At 31.9% G+C, this 19,263-nt stretch overlaps 1 protein-coding gene across 5 annotated transcripts in view; it reads left to right on the top strand.

Moving 5' to 3' along the window:
• Positions 1 to 338: 338 nt before the first annotated feature.
• The window catches only part of LOC111708928 (nucleolysin TIA-1), a 49,909-nt gene continuing 30,984 nt past the window's right edge, over positions 339 to 19,263 (top strand). For all 5 annotated transcript variants that reach the window (XM_023482438.1, XM_023482440.1, XM_023482439.1 and 2 more), the window contains exons 1-2: positions 339 to 447; positions 818 to 872. In XM_023482438.1, coding sequence (XP_023338206.1) covers positions 340 to 447; positions 818 to 872 — 163 coding nt within the window. In that variant the 5' untranslated portion in view covers position 339. The remainder of the gene's footprint in view (positions 448 to 817; positions 873 to 19,263) is intronic.

Raw genomic sequence — 19,263 nt, 5'->3', positions numbered from 1 at the left:
TCAAGCCTTCCCACACCAAACTAAGCTATTTGAGTAGGTTAAACAGGCCTATGAGGTTAAACAGGCCTATGAGGTTAAATAGGCCTATGAGGTTAAACAGGCCTATGAGGTAAAACAGGCCTATGAGGTTAAATAGGCCTATGAAAGGCCGGGTACTGTAAAAAGTCTGGCCTCGCCTTCAAAGTTAAAACCAGGCCGACAGAGGATAGGGGCTGGGCGGTACTAAGGCAGACCTTCAAGGGGTCGGTCCGGCTCGAATTTAAATTGACCGTAGTCCACCGTGTTCCCAGTAAAAATTCTCCAAAAGTTTAACAAAAACTTTTTTTTTAATAATCTAAAATGTTTAGATTGATGCGTGGGTTTGGAATGTCGGCTTTAATGCTTCCCTCAGGCGCAACAATGACTACAATGACTAACACAGCTCCCATCCAGGTCTCCCAGCAGAAGGTAAAAAGAAAAAATATTTTTCGAAAATTTTTACTAAAAATTAAACAAATTTTAAATATTTTAAGATTAATCAACAATTAAATCTTGATCACAATCGGTTAGAAAAGGATTTGATCCTTATTATATCTTTGCATCCTGAATTCTGATGGAATAACCCTTCTTATTGCAACTTAGATTTTTTAGCAACCAGAATTCATTGTTTGAAATATCTAAGGTCTACGACTTTGGGCTGTAAAGAAATAGGGATTATATATTCAGAGTTTGCTGGAAAGACTCGATTCCTTTTTTCCAATATTGAAAAAAATATGTTGACTCTAGAAAAAGAAATCCGCCAAATTTTTCCCGGATTTTAATTGATGGCGTATCTTAGGTTGACTCCGTCAAAACTTCCCTGATTGTAAACAACAACAATAACAATAAACAAGGTAGGAAGAATGACGAGAACACGTTAAAAACTATGTTTATTAAATACAAAAGTAAATAAATAATGATGAAATTATATAACATTAAAGAGGTCATCAAAGGTGTACTTGTGTGGTTTAAAATTAGGAAATAAAAGAAAAGAAAAATCTTTTTCCCATTTATTTCTCGCAATAAAACATTTTATAGGAAACGAATTAGAGATTTAGTCAGCGAATAAATACCCAATGATCGGATTGGTGTTTTTCATCTATCTAGTTTCATTGTTAACTGTCAAGTCAAATTTTTTTCCCGTTCAGAAGAGCTTAATATTTTTCTTTAAATATTGAGTTTTGTACTTTTTTTTGGAAATCCATTTAGTGTTTTCGATGACATGCAGTTTTTTGTAATCTGCCCCCCCCCCCCTCCACCTCTACCTCCCTACACCTTTATCCTGCACCCCCCCTTTACCGATATCCTACTCATTTTGTATAAATTTATTCATAGATGGTATAAGTTTGGAAATCTATCAAATCCAAACTTTTTCCAGTCTGGTGTCACAAATTCATTATGACAGATGAAAAACGATTATATCATATTTATAAACATTTTTTCACATTTTTTGTTAATTCAAATTTTAGTGCCACCCACCATACAACTGATTTTTTTGTCGTCCCCTTTCCCCCCAAACCCTTAGGTTACCTCACAAATTTCCCCCATCCTGTGTATAAACTTAAAACTGAATTTTTGACAAACTTTTTCAAGTCCTGAGGCTACGGTTTTATCCCAACAGGAAGTTGAAGATTTTACGACCAAAATCAATCATTTTACAGTGAAAGGAATTTTAGAAATTCACATTTTCATTTTAAACTTCTAACCGAGGTCGGTCAATATGTTGTATATTATAAATATATATCACTACCCCCCCGACTAGACCAGAGAGCGTTCTTTTCTTCTTAAAGAGCTACGTCTCGGCCCATTAAAAGAGCGCACCTCTTTCTTAAGCAAACCTCGTCTAAATGTTACGATTTCAACTCGTTTTTCGCCGCATCTCATATTTTGTCTGGGTATCAAATTCATTTTGTTGTGCTGCTACGGCCCATTAGTAATGGTAATTCAAATAAATACTACCAATGCTAGACTCTTTCCAACAAACCTAAAGGGAAGCTAAAATCAATTGGAGTAATCACATCAAATTATATGTAGTGGGATACTTTAAAACTGTGACAAAAGACGACATTCTGTCAATCTAATGTTCAACAAGCTTGAAAATAGATTATTGCTATGTTTTAGGTATTCAAATCCATTATTGTCGTCTGCTTATTTAGCAATGTAATCGTTACTTTCGAAAATAAATTCTGTACTAAAATTTAAACTTTTAGGTCCCAACACAACAAAAAAAAACTTTATTGGATTGGATCGACGAGAATAAAATAGCTTGCACAATAATGGGAAGATTCGGTCTAATGAAATATATTTGTTTATAAGCTGTAAACCAATAAATGACTGTTGTATACTAAATAAACAAATAACAAAATGTTCTTCTCTAACTCAACACATACATACATTTAATGTTAAAGAGACAGTAAGCGTAATTTCAAGTGATCCTCCACGGTACCCTTAAAAGCTTTGTCTGATCAAGTATAACTTTTATCAATGTTCATAATTTTCTGTAAAAAGTTATTTGTGCATTTTCACCACAGGAAAGCATAAAGAAATTCCCAGATGAAAACGCTTTTAAACATAGAAAAATGACATCATTTTGTTGCCATCTTTGCATGAATGGTCGTTTAAAATTAGGCGTACAGTCCCTTTAAATTATTCAAAAAATAAATGTTTGCTTTTGCTCAAATAAACCTAGAAACTTTGCGCTTTTAAAGTAACATTTCAAAATCAGAAATCCATTATAAATCTTTTATAAAAAGTTACCTGATCCAAATATACCCTAATTTTTACAATTATTTACAATAAAAAATTCCCCCCAATTACAGTATTTACTTAAAGGGAAATATTTGTTTGAATCTATTTACACAAATTATGATTTATTAACGCTTTAGCATGCTTTGTTGTGAATTTGTTCTTATTCTTGGTACTTGAATGGTAATTGAACTATTTATACCCTACTGCAGTATGTATACTGGTATACTGGTATACTGGTACACTGGTATATAACTGGTTATAACTGGTATAATGGTATATAGCTGGCTACAACTGGTATATTGGTATATAACTGGTATACTGGTATACTGGTATGTAACATGGTATATACTGGTATTTAACTAGTATGCTGGTATATAACTGGTATACTGGTATATGACTGGTTATAACTGGTATATAACTGGTTATAACTGGTATATAACATGGTATACTGATATATATATCTGGCATGCTGGTATATAACTGGTATACTGGTATACTGGTATGTAACATGGTATATACTGGTATTTAACTAGTATGCTGGTATATAACTGGTATACTGGTATATGACTGGTTATAACTGGTATATAACTGGTTATAACTGGTATATAACATGGTATACTGATATATATATCTGGCATGCTGGTATATAACTGGTATACTGGTATACTGGTATGTAACATGGTATATACTGGTATTTAACTAGTATGCTGGTATATAACTGGTATACTGGTATATGACTGGTTATAACTGGTATATAACTGGTTATAACTGGTATATAACATGGTATACTGATATATATATCTGGCATGCTGGTATATAACTGGTATACTGGTATACTGGTATGTAACATGGTATATACTGGTATTTAACTAGTATGCTGGTATATAACTGGTATACTGGTATATGACTGGTTATAACTGGTATATAACTGGTTATAACTGGTATATAACATGGTATACTGATATATATATCTGGCATGCTGGTATATAACTGGTATTCTGGTATATAACTGGTTATAACTGGTTTACTGGTATGTAACTGGTTATAGCTGGTATAATGGTATAACTGGTACATAACTGGTATACTGGTATATAACTGGTATATTGATATAAAACTGGTTATAACTGGTATACTGGTATATAACTGGTATATAACTGGTATATAACTGGTATATAACTGGTATATAACTGGTATATAACTGGTATATAACTGGTATATAACTGGTATATAACTGGTATATAACTGGTATATAACTGGTATATAACTGGTATATAACTGGTATATAACTGGTATATAACTGGTATATAACTGGTATATAACTGGTATATAACTGGTATATAACTGGTATATAACTGGTATATAACTGGTATATAACTGGTATATAACTGGTATATAACTGGTATATAACTGGTATATAACTGGTATATAACTGGTATATAACTGGTATATAACTGGTATATAACTGGTATATAACTGGTATATATAAATGTTTGAAACGGTTTTGTCGAAAACTTATTTGTGTAAAGTGTACACACCAACTTTCCTCTCAATCCTCTTCAAACTTTTTGTTTTTGTTTTGAAAAGTTTGAAACCGGTTTTTATCAATTCCTAATTGTAGAATCTGTCGTGAAGGCTGTCAACAGGAGCAAGAAAAATTTAGCCTAATGGATTTTAGCCTTAAAACCCAAAACTAAACTTTTAACTTAGATTGATTATTTTCCAAACGTTTGAAAAAGAACATGGCTGCCAATAACTCTAATTTTCTTAATCTTTCATCATTGCAACCGGATGTCTGTGATCTTCGACATTTTAAACTCGAATTATTCTCTATTGAACAGTCAAAGTTTAAAATATAAGTGTGTTCACCATTAGGTTGCAAAAATATAGTTTTATCTTCCCTCTGCTTTAAGAGTAATAAGCACGCACCTCTGGCCCTTTAGTTAAAGTAAATTCAATCTATATGAAGCATAAAGTCTGACCGCGTCAACTTTGTTGCACCAGCTAGCCCTGTCGATAAAGCTAGGTACAGCACAAAACTGGGACCGGAAAGGTTGACCCGGCTCGGAAATTCAAATGTACTACGGCTGCCTGTGTAAGTTTTATGTTGACAAATTGTTATATTGTTAGAATTTTTTCATTCTACAATCTGAATGCAGAAAGAGAAAAATATGCGAGAAAAGAAATGTTATATTTCTCAAAATTTAATCTCACAACAGAATAAATAAAATGTGGGGGAATGTTTACATTTGAAAACAACAGAAAAAGGAGAAATTTTAAATAAAATTCATTTATTGTAGATTTTCACAATAACAACACAAATGGGGTGGGGGTGTATGGTAAAAATATTAACTAATATGATTTTACTTTACTAGGGAGCCCAGCTTTGTCAGGAGTTTTTCTTACAAAAGTTGACCCACACAACTTAGAATTTTTTCATCCAGGTCAAGTTCATTTCCGTGCAGTGTCCCAATTAAAATTTGAGGCAAATCGGTCNACATTAAGCTCCTGTAGTTTTGATTTTATTAGAATAAGAAAAGTGAAACTTAAAACATTTTTGTTCTAAATAAATGTTCAATAAAAGTAGTTTTGATTAAAAGGAGTTCGAAATGCATGCTTTTGTTAATTTGATTTCACACTAAACTAAGCTAGTCGGATAGTTCAAACAGGCCTGTGTTACTACTGTAAAAAGTCTGGCCGCGCCATCAAAGTTGAAACCGAGCTAAGGCCGGGCCGGTACTTGCCGTACAATACTTAGGCGGGTACAAGAGGTCGGTCCGGATTGAATTCAAATTGACCCTAGTCCACCGTGTTTAATGTAAAAAAAAGGAAATACAAATTAAAATACTTTTTAGAAAGTAATAGTAAAAGTATATTCTGACCTTTAATGGCCGTTTTTCACATTATACATTGTGTTGAAAGATGTTGGGGTAGGGGGTTTTTAGTTTTTAAAGGGGTTGGGGAATTCCTGGTAGAAGGTGGAGGAGAGGGGGAATTCCTTTCTTTCATAGAAATAATTGCCAATATCTCCACATTCCGACCTGGGGAAAATCATCCTAAATATTTATCTACAAAATTCCCCATCATTAGCCATTTATCAACATTTGTGATAGTGGGGACCGTAGGGGGGAAAAGGTGTCAAAAGAAAATGTTTATTTAATATTTTAACCATTTTGGGATTGATTTTAAAGCGTAATTTTAAGTAGCCCTCCATGCAAGCTTTGTCCGATTCACAATTAAATGAAGTATGAATTGGATATCCATGTTTATAATTTCAAAAACTGATTATTTTTACTCGAGATTTCTTTTCAAAAGTGACTTGCGCATTTCTGCTGCAGGAATACGTACCACAATTATCTGAATCAATTTCTTTTAAACCTAGAAAAACTATCATCTTCCACATTTTTGATCAGATAAAGGTTTTAAGGGTACCGTTGTGAATCAGGTATTGACATATTTAGGTAGAGGGTTCCCTAATATTTAGCTAACAGTCCCTTTAAGTAGTTTTTGTAAAGTCAGAGTATTATTTGTTGATATTCCCTTTAGTTTAGAAATGAGTTTTCATCTTGAAATTGCAAGCAAGCTATATCTAAACTTACTGTTTTTATTACATTTAGTCTGTATAAACTTTACATTTAAAGGAGCTTCGGGAAAAACGTTATTAACATAATTTCATGCAGGGTGTATATCTTTCAACTTCTAGTACGTACACAGGAACTGAGTTCTTCCCACCAACTTTAATTTTATAATCCATATATCTTTGCAACTTGATGAAGTAGATCTTTGATATTTTAAACTTAGACTATTTGATCTAACAGAACTCATAGTTTGAAATATAAAAGGTCTACAAGATACAACATTTGGTTACAAAGACTATAAAGATTAAAAAACATGAGTTTGAGGCAAGAACTCAGTTCTTTTACAGAATGTAAAGTAAGAAGACAAGTGTTAAGTTATTTTAAAAGGAGGGACTTAAACCGTTTGAAGATATTTGAATCACGTTGGATCAGTGACCCCCCCCCCTAAGTCTGAAACCAGCCCTTCCTGTCTTTAAAATTCCATTTGAATTCTACGTATAAGAAAGAAGATAAGATAATACTATAAACTATAGTATTTCCAAATCCTAGAGTTTATTTATGGTTAGTATTCATATTGAATACAATAAAGGCTTTAGATTAAGAGCCCTTTTGTACAGACAGTTACTTACCATAATTTAAAAAATATATTATTATCTGATAAAATACTTGTAAGTATATTTTGGTAAGACCGATGTTTTGCAGATACGAAAAAGGTATTTCAATTTTTACTTTAAAATCAACTTCTTTCCCAGAGAGCTCCGGCTTTCTATGATTCATTAGCATCATTTTTATTTGTTCATTCTTCACTTGCAAATACTTTTAAAGATTAATCTTCCAGAACCTGAATCCTTGATTAGTGAGTTTATGGATTGTGTATACTACACGAGCATACTTGAGTTTAACCTGAGCCCTGAGCCGGAAACTTAAGACAGAGCATCGTGATAATGAAACCCAGTTTCGGAAACCCGGTTTCATGAATGGGGTTTGGCAGTTTTGTAGATACCAATATTTTTGAAACGAAATAATGTTTAATGGTGTTTCTTTTTGTTTTCTGATTTCTTAACCTTATCACGATTGGGCTTTTTTTGTCTAATAATTTCAAATCCCCCCACCCCTATGATTTTGCCCTTAGGGTTGAGATAGGGGAGTGTGACATATGCCTAACTTTTCAAGACCTTCTCATTAAAAAAAATAGACCTCTAACTTTAAAGTTAGGGTGTAAGAAAGGACTTTTAAAAAGTTCAAAAAGTATGTCGAAAAAATTTTCAGAAATAGTTATTTTTACTTTTACCAAATATTAAGAAACTTTGGGAGCTTCTCTTTTTATAGAACCATTTGATTGCAATGGTTTGGTTTTATAATCAAACATTTACATTTGACAAGTCATCTTACTCTTATACAGACGAGAACAAGTTGGAGGGAAAACTGAGAAAATATTAAATTATTTCTAACGCTATAAATTGAGTTTTTGCCACAAACTCTGATTTTATAATCCCAATATCTTGGCAACCCAACGTCGAAGATCTTAGATATTACAAACTATGAATTTTGTTATAAATAAGTTAGGTTATAAATATACATTGTTTGCATTTTCAGGTTGCAAAGATACAGTAATTAGAAAATTCAGGGTTTGGCAAAGACTCAATTCCTTTCTTTCTATTTCAAGGACGATGGAAGTGCCCAAAACTGCGACAAAGATTAATTAAATTCACACTGTTTTACATCATACTTACTCATGATAGCAGAATAGCTCACGAGTACTCTTCAGTGTAGCTCTTGACTTTCTCAATTTTGATGGTTGAGAGCTACTATGCATAGCACTTGTGAGAATGCGCAAGCTCTCGTCTACATTGTGTAGGTATATTTTAAAAACCGTCCATGCTTTCCGAACTATTTTCAACTGTTTCTATCCCTGTATAATCCTGGTTTATTCCCCCAGTGTTTATCCAAAATTTCTGTACAGACAATCGTTAGATGGTTTCTGTACATGATATTTATTGTTTCTGTACACGAGTTGGTACGTTTGGTGCATTTCTGTACATAAACTCTAGTTGGTGTGGTTTTGTCCATGATTTTGTATAAATGTTGTTGGTGTGTTTTGTACATGTTGCTGTACTTGTAGTTGGTGTGTTTTGTACATGTTTTTGTACTTGAAGTTGGTATGTTGTGTACATGTTGCTGTACTTGTAGTTGGTGTGTTTTGTATTTGTTGTTGTACTTGTAGTTGGTGTGTTTTTGTTAATGATGTTATGCATGTTGTTGGTGTGTTTTATACATGTTGTTTTACATGTTGTTGTTACAATTTATAATTGATGTTGTAGAATTGTTTTTGTACATGATTATGTTTAATTTGTTGTTGTGTTTTTGTACATGATGTTGTACAAATTGTTGGCGTGTTTTTTGTACCTGATGTTGGTGAATTTTCTATTCAGAATCTAATTTAAATCCATGAATAAAGTCCGATGTCTCCTGGGATTTTCTAGTTTCTCCAGGTTGAATTCAAGCTTCTCACTTTACCATCACGTTAAGCTAAAGTAAATTTTCGTGGATCCATGCACGTCAAAGTAAAGTAAATTTACGTAAATCCCTATCCCTATTTTCTAAGGCATTTTTCAGGGGGGGGGGTGTATGTCGCCCCACCCCCCAGTCTTTACATAGATTCAGGGTTAAAAAAATACTCAAGTAAAACTAAGTTCTCTAATAAAATGACAAAAGATTCTTGAAACTTTAATGAAAAATCTGCTAAACTTGATAATTTAACTTGGTGTTCAGAGAGTACTACGAAGTTCTGGAAAAGTTAATTTATTTAAATTTTTTATTTCACATTTTATCTTGAAATAGCTCCGTAAGTTTCTACCTAGCAGCAGTAGCAGCTTACCAGCATAAATTACAATATTTTAAGAATATATTCTAGACTTTATGTTCGACATTTTTCTTATTCATTACATCCCGACACAATTCTGAACATTTAAATCATCAAATTGAAATGACCTTTTTTAAGTATCCTACATTGATAGAAAGAGAAGCTTTTATTAAAAAGGGAGTGTTCGCGAAAAAAGATCTATTCGCATATCTATATATAAATTTAGCTTGTCTGTTTGTTTGTATCTAATAAACGTCAAAACGGCTGAACCGATCAGGCCCAAATTTTGTGTGGGACCTCACCTGACCCCAGGGAAGGTTTATGAATTATCAAAAGTTTTAAAATTTGCATTTAAAAGTTTTTAAATTTTGTAAAATTTTAAAAATGCGTGAAAACATATTATGAAACACGCAAACTTTTTTTGTTTTTGTTTTATACTATTCAAAGATTGAAGATGCTGACAGATAAAGCCACAATTAAGAGTTGAAATAGAAGATGGGCGCGAAGCGTCGTAAAAGGCTAGTAGTTTATATTTCATGATTTGAGAAAATAACGTAAATAACAATTTAACGAATATTAGTAATTTAAAAAAAAGTGTTATATACAATGAGAACCTGAAAACCATGGAATTGGAAGACGACAATAAAGCAGTAATTAAGCGGTTTTTTTATGGCGTTACAAAGAAAATGGTTTACTAGTAACTTGGAAATTTGGATTGTTTACACTGCACAATTGCTGCGTCTTACGCTCTTCATAGTTTTCTATTACCATAATAATCCCCCCCTTCTACTCCCATAATAATCCCCCCTTCTACTNAATAATCCCCCCCCTTATAGTTTAGAATTCCTTTTACCCTAATTCTGGAAAACATCAAAGTATAGCAAAATATAGTTTAACTTGCCACATTTTTCATTTTAATATTTTAAAATAGGAAATTTTGTTGAAAGTTTAAAATGTCCTTTGAGGCCCATGAATCCGTGTTTGCTAAAACCATCAGTTTAGAATAGGGTTTTGAATTTTTCCGTTTCAATTTTCATTTACGATATTTTTTTCTAGATTTTTCTCTTATTGTGTTTCATTGTTCAAATCCTACAAAAAAGAAAACTTTAATGGATTCCGACGAATTTTTTTTACTGAAGTTCTTATCATTATGTATGTGGCTAGAAATTACAAACAGTTTGTTAAAAATTAAGAAATTTTGTTCAAATTCAAAACAATTTGTGTTCTTATTTACGAACAGTTTGTTTAAAACTACAAACATACTGATTTCAAATTATGCTTTCGTAGTTTACAAAAACTATCTGCGTGCGAAAAAAATATAAACCCTAGCTTAGAGAGGTCTCACCTTTTTAAATTTATAATGTTTGCCCTTCGAACATATTCTTTAAAATGAAAATTTGAAACTTTTATTTCGACAAATATTGAGAGTTAGTTTATTAGATTAAATAGAACTAACTTTAGCACTTTTCACTGTTTTCTGTTAACTTTACATTAGAGGAATAATATTTGAATAGAAAACTACTTTAACCCTTTGTATCTGGGTTTAGAAAGGGGGAGGGGTTACTAGAGGGGGGGGGCAAAGATAATATATATATAGATATGCAGGCAGGTAGAAACCTCCTTCCTAAATTGCTTGTAGCAGACAACTAATTTTTGAACCTCTGAGAAAATCAGGCCAATTCAATTTACATTTTCTCTTTAAACTTGAAACTAGAATATAAGATTAGAAGTTTTACATTCAACAACCGCTTAACTGGGACTCGTAATTCTTAATTAAAGAACATGATAAGGATAAGGAAATGTCGTCTACATGGGCCGCATGTGTCAAAATTATTCGAAAATTGTAAGAAATAAAATCTTAATTTTAATAATCTTTTAAAAACGTTAGTTTATTTTAGTTTTGGCAAACATTACAGTCAGTTGACATTTGAAGTGGAATACACTTATTGAATTATGAAATTTTATTTATTGCAGAGCATATTACATTCTTAGTTTACTTGGTTTTTGCATTTGTAAACATTAAATGCAAAACATTTGTGCACATTTGCAAATTTAATCATGAAGTAAGTTAATTTCTCAAATTGTTTTTATTTTATGTAAATTGCATGCATTGATAAGGCAAGTGTTGTTATTAAACCTTGTAATTTAAATATGTGTGTTATTTTCATTTAGTAAATTCGAATTAAAAAACATGGATTTAGAATAAACTAAATGCGAAAAATTGTGCAGGTCCCTTTCACATTAAAGAATCCATTGATTAACTGTGTTTTTTTTCTGAAAAAAAAAACACAAAAAACCAAGAGAATGCTAAAACGTCTTCACTTGTTCAAAATCATAGTTGTGAACAAATTATGCCAATTTTTTTGTTTCGATGCTAAGGGTAGGGTGGAAGACAGTCTAACGCAGCAGGTCAATGTTTCAAAGAAATCAGGCATACTTTTGAAACTTTTTAAAAATCCTCACTTGCACCCTTACCATTAAAGTTAGAGGTATAATTGTTTGTTTAATGAGGAGGCCTTGAAAAGTTAGACCAGGGACATGTTTGACACATGTTTGACACAAATAGCCCAATCGGTATAGGGTCAAACCTTTGTGTAAGCCAAACTGTTTTCCCAGTTTTTCCATTCAAAAATTTTCTTTTCCTATTTTCTCCTCTATAAGTACAATGCGGATTTTTGCAGGAGAAAAAAAAGAAACGAAAACGGCAATATATACTTTCCGCAAAGTTAAAACGAAGGCTGAAGGGTACCGTTGTGAATCAAGCATCTAACGCTGGAAAAAAGGAAACAGTCTATTTTCAGTATTTTTCTAACATCATTAATCCTGATTCACTTGAAATTTAAAACAGAAAAAAACAACTTAGGAAAGAATCCGGATTTAAAAGATTTTCCCCTGAAATTGAACATATGTCAATATTGCTGCTTCGATTCAAGATAAATTGAATTTTTTAAATAGAATTTGTCAAGATATGATTACTTATTTAAAAGCCCCCAGAGAAAGCAATACCATTTTTTACACTAAAAATTCAAACTTATAAAAATCCACATTGTATTACTGGGTTCGAAAGAAAAGACTCCCTGACTATCAAACTAGGAAATATCAAACACCTAGAAATATAATTTTATAGTTAAAATTAATTTTATCCTTTGCTATTTCTATCCTATTTTTATCTTTATAACTATCTATCTATCTAGCATTCTATTTATCTATCTATCTATCTATCTATTTAATTACAGGTTGAACACGCAATTCATAAACTTGTCGGAACCATTATAAATGCAATTTATAGAAAAAACTAATTCAGGATTATTGCTTTAATTAACACAAGCTCAAGGGCCCAGCGTTGCCTGTGGAAAAAAGATTTGAAACAAATTTTTACAAAAAAAATATAAAAAAATAATGTTTAAAAAAACTTTTTTTTGTTAAAAAAATCGATTTTTTTTTATATCCTATAACACCCCCGGCCACCCATGAGTGTCTACAAAAAAATTCAGCTCATTCGGTCCAGCCCTATGGTCGGCTATAAGGCAACATATATAAGTATGTCTTGTTATAATATAATCTTAAAAAAAGTTTTACAATTTTTTAAGAAATTTATGAATTTAGTCTATTTTGAAGGTTTTGTATTTTGTATCCAAAGGATTAATACAGACGTCTGTTTATTGGTCGCGTACACTCCAGTTGTGCACAATAGAACCTGTTGTAGAAAATATCACATATTCTAGTTTTTAATAGATCTCTCTACTCTCTTTATCTCTGTTTTCAAAGTAAATAATTCCGGTGTAAATCTTTGCTGCTAATTTATATGTACATCTTTAATTGGATTATAAGTATACAGAGATAGATAGATAAAATTCATTTCACAACTAAAAAAATAGATGTTTTAGTGTCACGGGCAGCTGTAGTACATTTGAATTTCCGAGCCAGGTCAACTTTTCCGGTCCCAGTTTGTACGTATCGCCCGGACATTGCGTAAATAAAGCAGACACTCGATAGGACTAGCCAGTGCAACAAGGTTGACGCGGTCAGACTTTAGGTTGAATTTACTTTTACTGAAGGTTCAGAGGTGCGTGGTGTTTGATACTTCCTAGCTCTGTGCTTTCGAACCCAGTAACAAAATAAATAAAGTAATAAAATACATCACAAACTAACATTTTTAAGACTACAATTGACACAATACTTATAGATTTTTGCATGAAGGAATTGAATCCAATCTGTGTTGAAATACATTTGAAATACTTTACATTATCTCTAAAGGCCTAAAAACGGATTAAAATTATTTTTAAAAAAAATTTTCAATATCAAACGTTTAGATTTTTGCTTCACATGATACATATTCTAATACAAAAGAATCAAATATACATTCTTTTTATAAAAATAACAAAAATACTTGAAATATCTTTTTTATAATTCTTTTATTAGATATCCATGAATAATTTCAATTGTGAGGTTTCTTGATAAATTCTTATTAACTACTCTGCAGGTTCAAGTACTTACATCATCAACTTTGTTCGAGTATGCAGGGCTACCCACAAAGGATGAGGCTTCAGAGAAGATTGTACGAAATTGGTTTAATCCATTTTCTTGCATTTAGGGTTCCTTGCAGGCCAAAACTTGCTTATTCATGTGCTTAAACCATCAAAATACTCAATTGAGTGCAGAAATAAAAAATCAAGCTTGAAATCGTCATATTTTTAGAGTTTTGGGTCGTATTTACAGTCTCATCCTTTGTGGTTAACACTTAAAGCCTTAAAAATCCAGCAAACGTTATTTCTGTATATTCATATATTGACTTAAAAAAACCTCTAATCAAGTTGGGACAGTAAGTTAAAAAAAAAAAAAATAATAATTCCTTCGAAATTTAAAATTTTTTAAATTGAGCATGAAGAGTCAACCATAATTACATTTGTTCATTTAGCTGAACAAACTCTGATTAAACCGGTTCGGACATAAACAAATTCAAATCTCAAGTTGTGAGCTGTTTATTAAACAGAGAACCACTGCATCAGAACTTCAAATTAAACTTATGTCCCCAAACTGGTGCATAGAGCACACACACACACTTTGCACACTGCACACCTGAGGGGACATAAACCTTAACTGATTATGCATTAAATCCTGATAATTAGAATAAATTAACAATGGTTTAGAGCAAATTTTCCACATTTTTTTATTTACTAATTATTTACAAAAAATGTTACATGGAAGTTAAGGGAATTTTACTTTACAAAGGATTCAGGTTCCAAAGACCAATTTTGCCTACAAAACATCCAGAGCGTAACAAAATTTCACAGAGCGAGGGGTTATTTTATTTAATTGTCCCAAGGGACGTTTAGAAACTTATCCTCCCTCTGTTGGGGGAATTATAGGTCGGTAATGTTGGTCAAATAGCGGAAAAAAATGCCTCTTTTTAATTATCAATTTTTGTATTTCCTAAGACACTCTATCCCCGTAGTAAATTTGAATTCGAACTGGCCCAGTTTGTACCAGCCTGCCAGATAACAGCGTGTACTGACCCGATCCTATGATACAGTACGTCGAAAGTAAATTATTCAAATATCACGGTAAACTCAAGTAAATTATTCAAATATCACGGTAAACTCAAATAAATTGAAAACAATATTGAAATATTTCATAATGTTAATCATACCTTCTCTAATTAAAGAGTTATTGAAACGCACAAACTTTTTATACATTGTTACCGCACGCAAATCTGCCCCTTTGGTAAAAGTAAATTCAACCTTTATGAAGCATAAAGCCTGACCGCGTCAACCTTGTTGCACCGGCTAGTCTTGTCCTTAGAGCTAGGGACCGGAAAGGTTGACCCGGCTTGGAAATTCAAATGTACTACGGCTGCTCGTGAACGGATAAATGTGCTTTACCTTTACGTAAAATCAAAACTAGAGGACACGGGCAGCCGTAGTACTTTTGAATTTCCGAGCCGAGCCAACCTTTACGGTCCCAGTTTGTAATGTATCGCCTGGACGTAGGGTAAATGAAGCAGACACTCAATAGGACTAGCCAGTGCAACAAGGTTGACGCGGTCAGACATTAGGTTGAATTTACTTCTACTAGAGGGTCAGAGGTGCGTGAAGAGCCAGGAGGTCTCAAAGACGTAGCAGTAATAACTCCTAGTGTCTAACTTCGAGCTTAAACCTTATTTACATATAATCTTAGTACTAATTTCTTTTGCCCTTTTATATTTATTTTTCTATATAATATACATATATGAATCAATATGCGCAATCCATCTCTCCCTGCCCCCCGCAGAGGGCAATATATATATCTATATATATATATATATATATATTATATATATGTATACATAAATAGAGTTGAAGGAAAATAGGGGGAATATAAGTCCATATATACAATTAAATAAAGACATCCAAGAGATAACTTTTGTATAAGGAAACTTGATAAAATTAGCATGTAAATACTCTCTTTTATTATTTCAGCAAATAAACTTATGTATCAAACTATTTTCAAACAAAAATTTTTTGAAATGTGTAAACAATTTTTATTTATGTTTGAAAGTAGAATAGTTTAGAACTTGTACTGCACCCCCCCCCCCTTGTTATTCTGGGTAGAAAGAGCACTCTGGTTTACAAGTAGACATGTGCATTATCAGGGGTTTTCGTTTTTAATCACTGAGTTTTCTTCTTAGAAGTTCCACAAGAAGAATATTTATTGCATATCAAACATGTATTCTTTACAAGTTTCCTTTTGATACACTGTGCAAGTTGAAACATCTTTATTTACAAAAATGATGACCCAAAGCGATATATCAAAACAATTTGTCAAAGACAAAACCAATATTTGACCTCATACCTTATCTCTGAGTGATAACATTTGTAATTAAGAAATTTAAAAATATAATTTTAACATAAAAGAGAAGAGAAATCTCAACTGCATCATAAAAGAAGAGAAATCTCAACTGCATCATAAAAGAGAAGAGAAATCTCAACTGCATCATAAAAGAGAAGAGAAATCTCAACTGCATCATAAAAGTTAAATGATTCTTTTAAACGAATTCTAAACATTGCCTATCCCTATCATCGAGTCAACAACCCCAGTGTGTAAACATGGTTTCTTCCGTCTCAAAACAAAACAAATAAACAAGAAAAAAAGTTTTATTTTATAAAGAACAATATGGGGCTAATGAGATTAGATAGAAAACAGACTCAAAACAAGATGTGCGGAGAACATAACAAACTGTCTATGGAGCTTGGACTTTATTTTGAAAATCTGTTGGCGTAAATTTGTACCTCCAATTGACTCACACAAAATTGCCAGTGATTGTAAATTTAACCAGATGCAGTCTTCAGTCAGACCGCGTCCACCTAGTTGCACCAGCTAGCCCTGCTTATACTGTAGTTTGTGAACTTGTGAGTACGGTACAAACTTGGACTGTAAAGGTCGGTTCAGCTCAGTTACAAATGAGTTAAGTGTGAATTAGGAGTTAGAATAAAAATCTAAAAATGTTTAATTTTTCAAATCAAATAAGTTTCATTTATAATAAAAAGACCTAATTATTTGTTGTTTTATATTCTACACTCTAAATCTATTTAACTAACAAATATGTTAAAAATAATAACATATGTACGATAAAGATTTTTTGGTTTACATAATACTTTATAGTTTGTTTAAAAAAAATGTTAAAAATGTGTTTTTTAAAAAAGAACAAATTATGCAGATTTCTTGCTACGGAAAAAAAATTGCTTTCACATTATTAATTAGATAATGATTCAAAGGGCCGGTACCATTGTGAATCAAATATGGCACGATATGGTGGGTCACATGAAATTAAAATACAGTCCCCTTAAAGAAGGAAAGTTGCGTTGATATCTCCTGACGTGTGGAATAAACAAAAGAAAATTAAAAAGAAAAATGTCTTTTTTCTATATTTTCTACAAAAATAAATATTATTGTAAGCGAGATCTATTATTCCCTTGTGTTTCTTTAATATATCGTATATTTAGCAAAAAAATAAAGTTTGATAGATATCCTCAAATCGTTTTCCATTTTTTGTCTAAGTAAAATTTACAAGATATTTTCCCACTTTTTATAATAAAAATCAATGAAAAGTGGCAGAATATATTCCTCTAATATTATATCTTTGTAACCTGATGGTGTAAACCTATTTTAAACTTTAACTGTTTGATTCGGCGGAATAAAAAGTTTTAGTTTACAGGTTGAAAAGAGTTAGGCAAATTAAATTGTTGATACGTAATTGAACATAATTATTTAGGTATACAGACATTTTGTTTAATCTTTTAGCCAATATGTTTTTTGTTTTGTTTTGGTTTATAGAATTTTTTGTTTTTGTCTATAGAATTGTCATCTTTAAACAAAATTAAAATTAATTAAAAATATATATCCTGTTATAACACATGGCAGTTGAATAAATATATATTACTAGCTGAAGGGCCCGGCGTTGCCTGTAAAAAAAATGAAGAAAAAAAATGTTAAGAAACAAATTTTGATTTTTTAGCCTATAACACCCCTGGGCCACCCCTGAGTGTCCACAAAAAAAATCAGCTCAATCGGCCCAGTCGGTTGGCCTGCTATATGCAACATATATTTATATGTACGAATGTCTTATTTTATTATAGAGATTACAGTGATAACCAGAAAACTATAAATTATGAAGACGACATTACAGCAATACTTACTTGTATTTGATGTTGTTACACAGCAAAAAGTACTATTAGATACTTATTAAATCACTAATTTATTTAAATGAGTCTGTTTACTCTGCACTGCACTGCTTTGTATGATGCTCATTTCACTTTTTAAAATTATAACTTGATAAGTCGTCTTCCCAGTTCAGAGTTTTATGGTTATCATTTTTACATAAGATAATTTAATAACGCTATTCGCTCATCTATAAATATATATATGTCAACAATAGCTGGCCAAATAGCTGGACATTTTTTTTAGAGAACCCGTAGGGGGATAACATAGGCTAATATTTTTTCCCAAAATTCGTAATTTTCTTTTCAAAATTCAATTTTTTTTAATTTGATTTTTTTAATTTAACGGGCAACGCCGTTTCATATAATTCCGTATTCAGCAAATATATCGTCCTATCAATATTCCTTTACTGTAGTTGTTGAACTAATACATAATGCCTACTGTTGTCCTCAATATTTCCATTTTCTAAACTTCAATTTCAATTTCAAGTTTCATCCAACTTTCCTCCACATTTCAACACATTCACCAGATAGATGCATTCATCTTCAAGGGACTTTAAACACATTCACCAGATAGATGCATTCATCTTCAAGGGACTTTAAACACATTCACCAGATAGATGCGTTCATCTTCAAGGGACTATCAACACATTCACCAGATAGATGCATTCATCTTCAAGGGACTTTAAGCACATTCACCAGATAGATGCATTCATCTTCAAGGGACTTTAAACACATTCACCAGATAGATGCATTCATCTTCAAGGAACTTGAATGGACTTAATAGGGACTTTCAACTTATTTCAATTTTTATTTGCAGCTTGGCCTTTAACCTAAGTTAAAAAAATTGTGAAAATATCATTAGTTTTCTCTCTAAAAATTGATAATTTGGAACAGTGGTTTGTCTGTAAAATGTATTTATCCAGGAGAAGCTTGTCAGGAGATAAATCGTTAACCCTAAAAATGACTAAAAAGTACCATTGTGAATCAGTCACGGAATTCAGTAAACAAGAGGGAAAGGGGGGTTGTAACAATCCCTAAACAGTTTTTATTGTTTACTTTTTCAGTGTAAACCAAAGATTAAAAATAATACTGATTGAACGCTAGAAGTAGTCTTTTCGAGATTCAGGGTTTTTTCTTTCGCAATAACAATGAGGCAGAAGCTCAAAGGAGATTCGTGCAAGCCGCATAGAACACAAACTGTCTTGTAATTCAACGTGGTAACTGTCTCAGTGTTATTGTGAACGAAAAACCCCTAATTCTTAAAAAGACTACATCTTATGTTCTATCTGCATTGTAATTAATCTATGGTATAAACTAACTAAGGCATTGTAAGCAAACCCAATAATTACCTTTCCCAAGC

Source organism: Eurytemora carolleeae, unplaced genomic scaffold (assembly GCF_000591075.1).
Source record: "Eurytemora carolleeae unplaced genomic scaffold, Eaff_2.0 scaffold887, whole genome shotgun sequence".
Lineage (NCBI taxonomy): Eukaryota > Metazoa > Arthropoda > Copepoda > Calanoida > Temoridae > Eurytemora > Eurytemora carolleeae.
The sequence above is the reverse complement of the archived record's forward strand: the minus strand, read 5'-3'. Positions and strand labels throughout refer to the sequence as shown.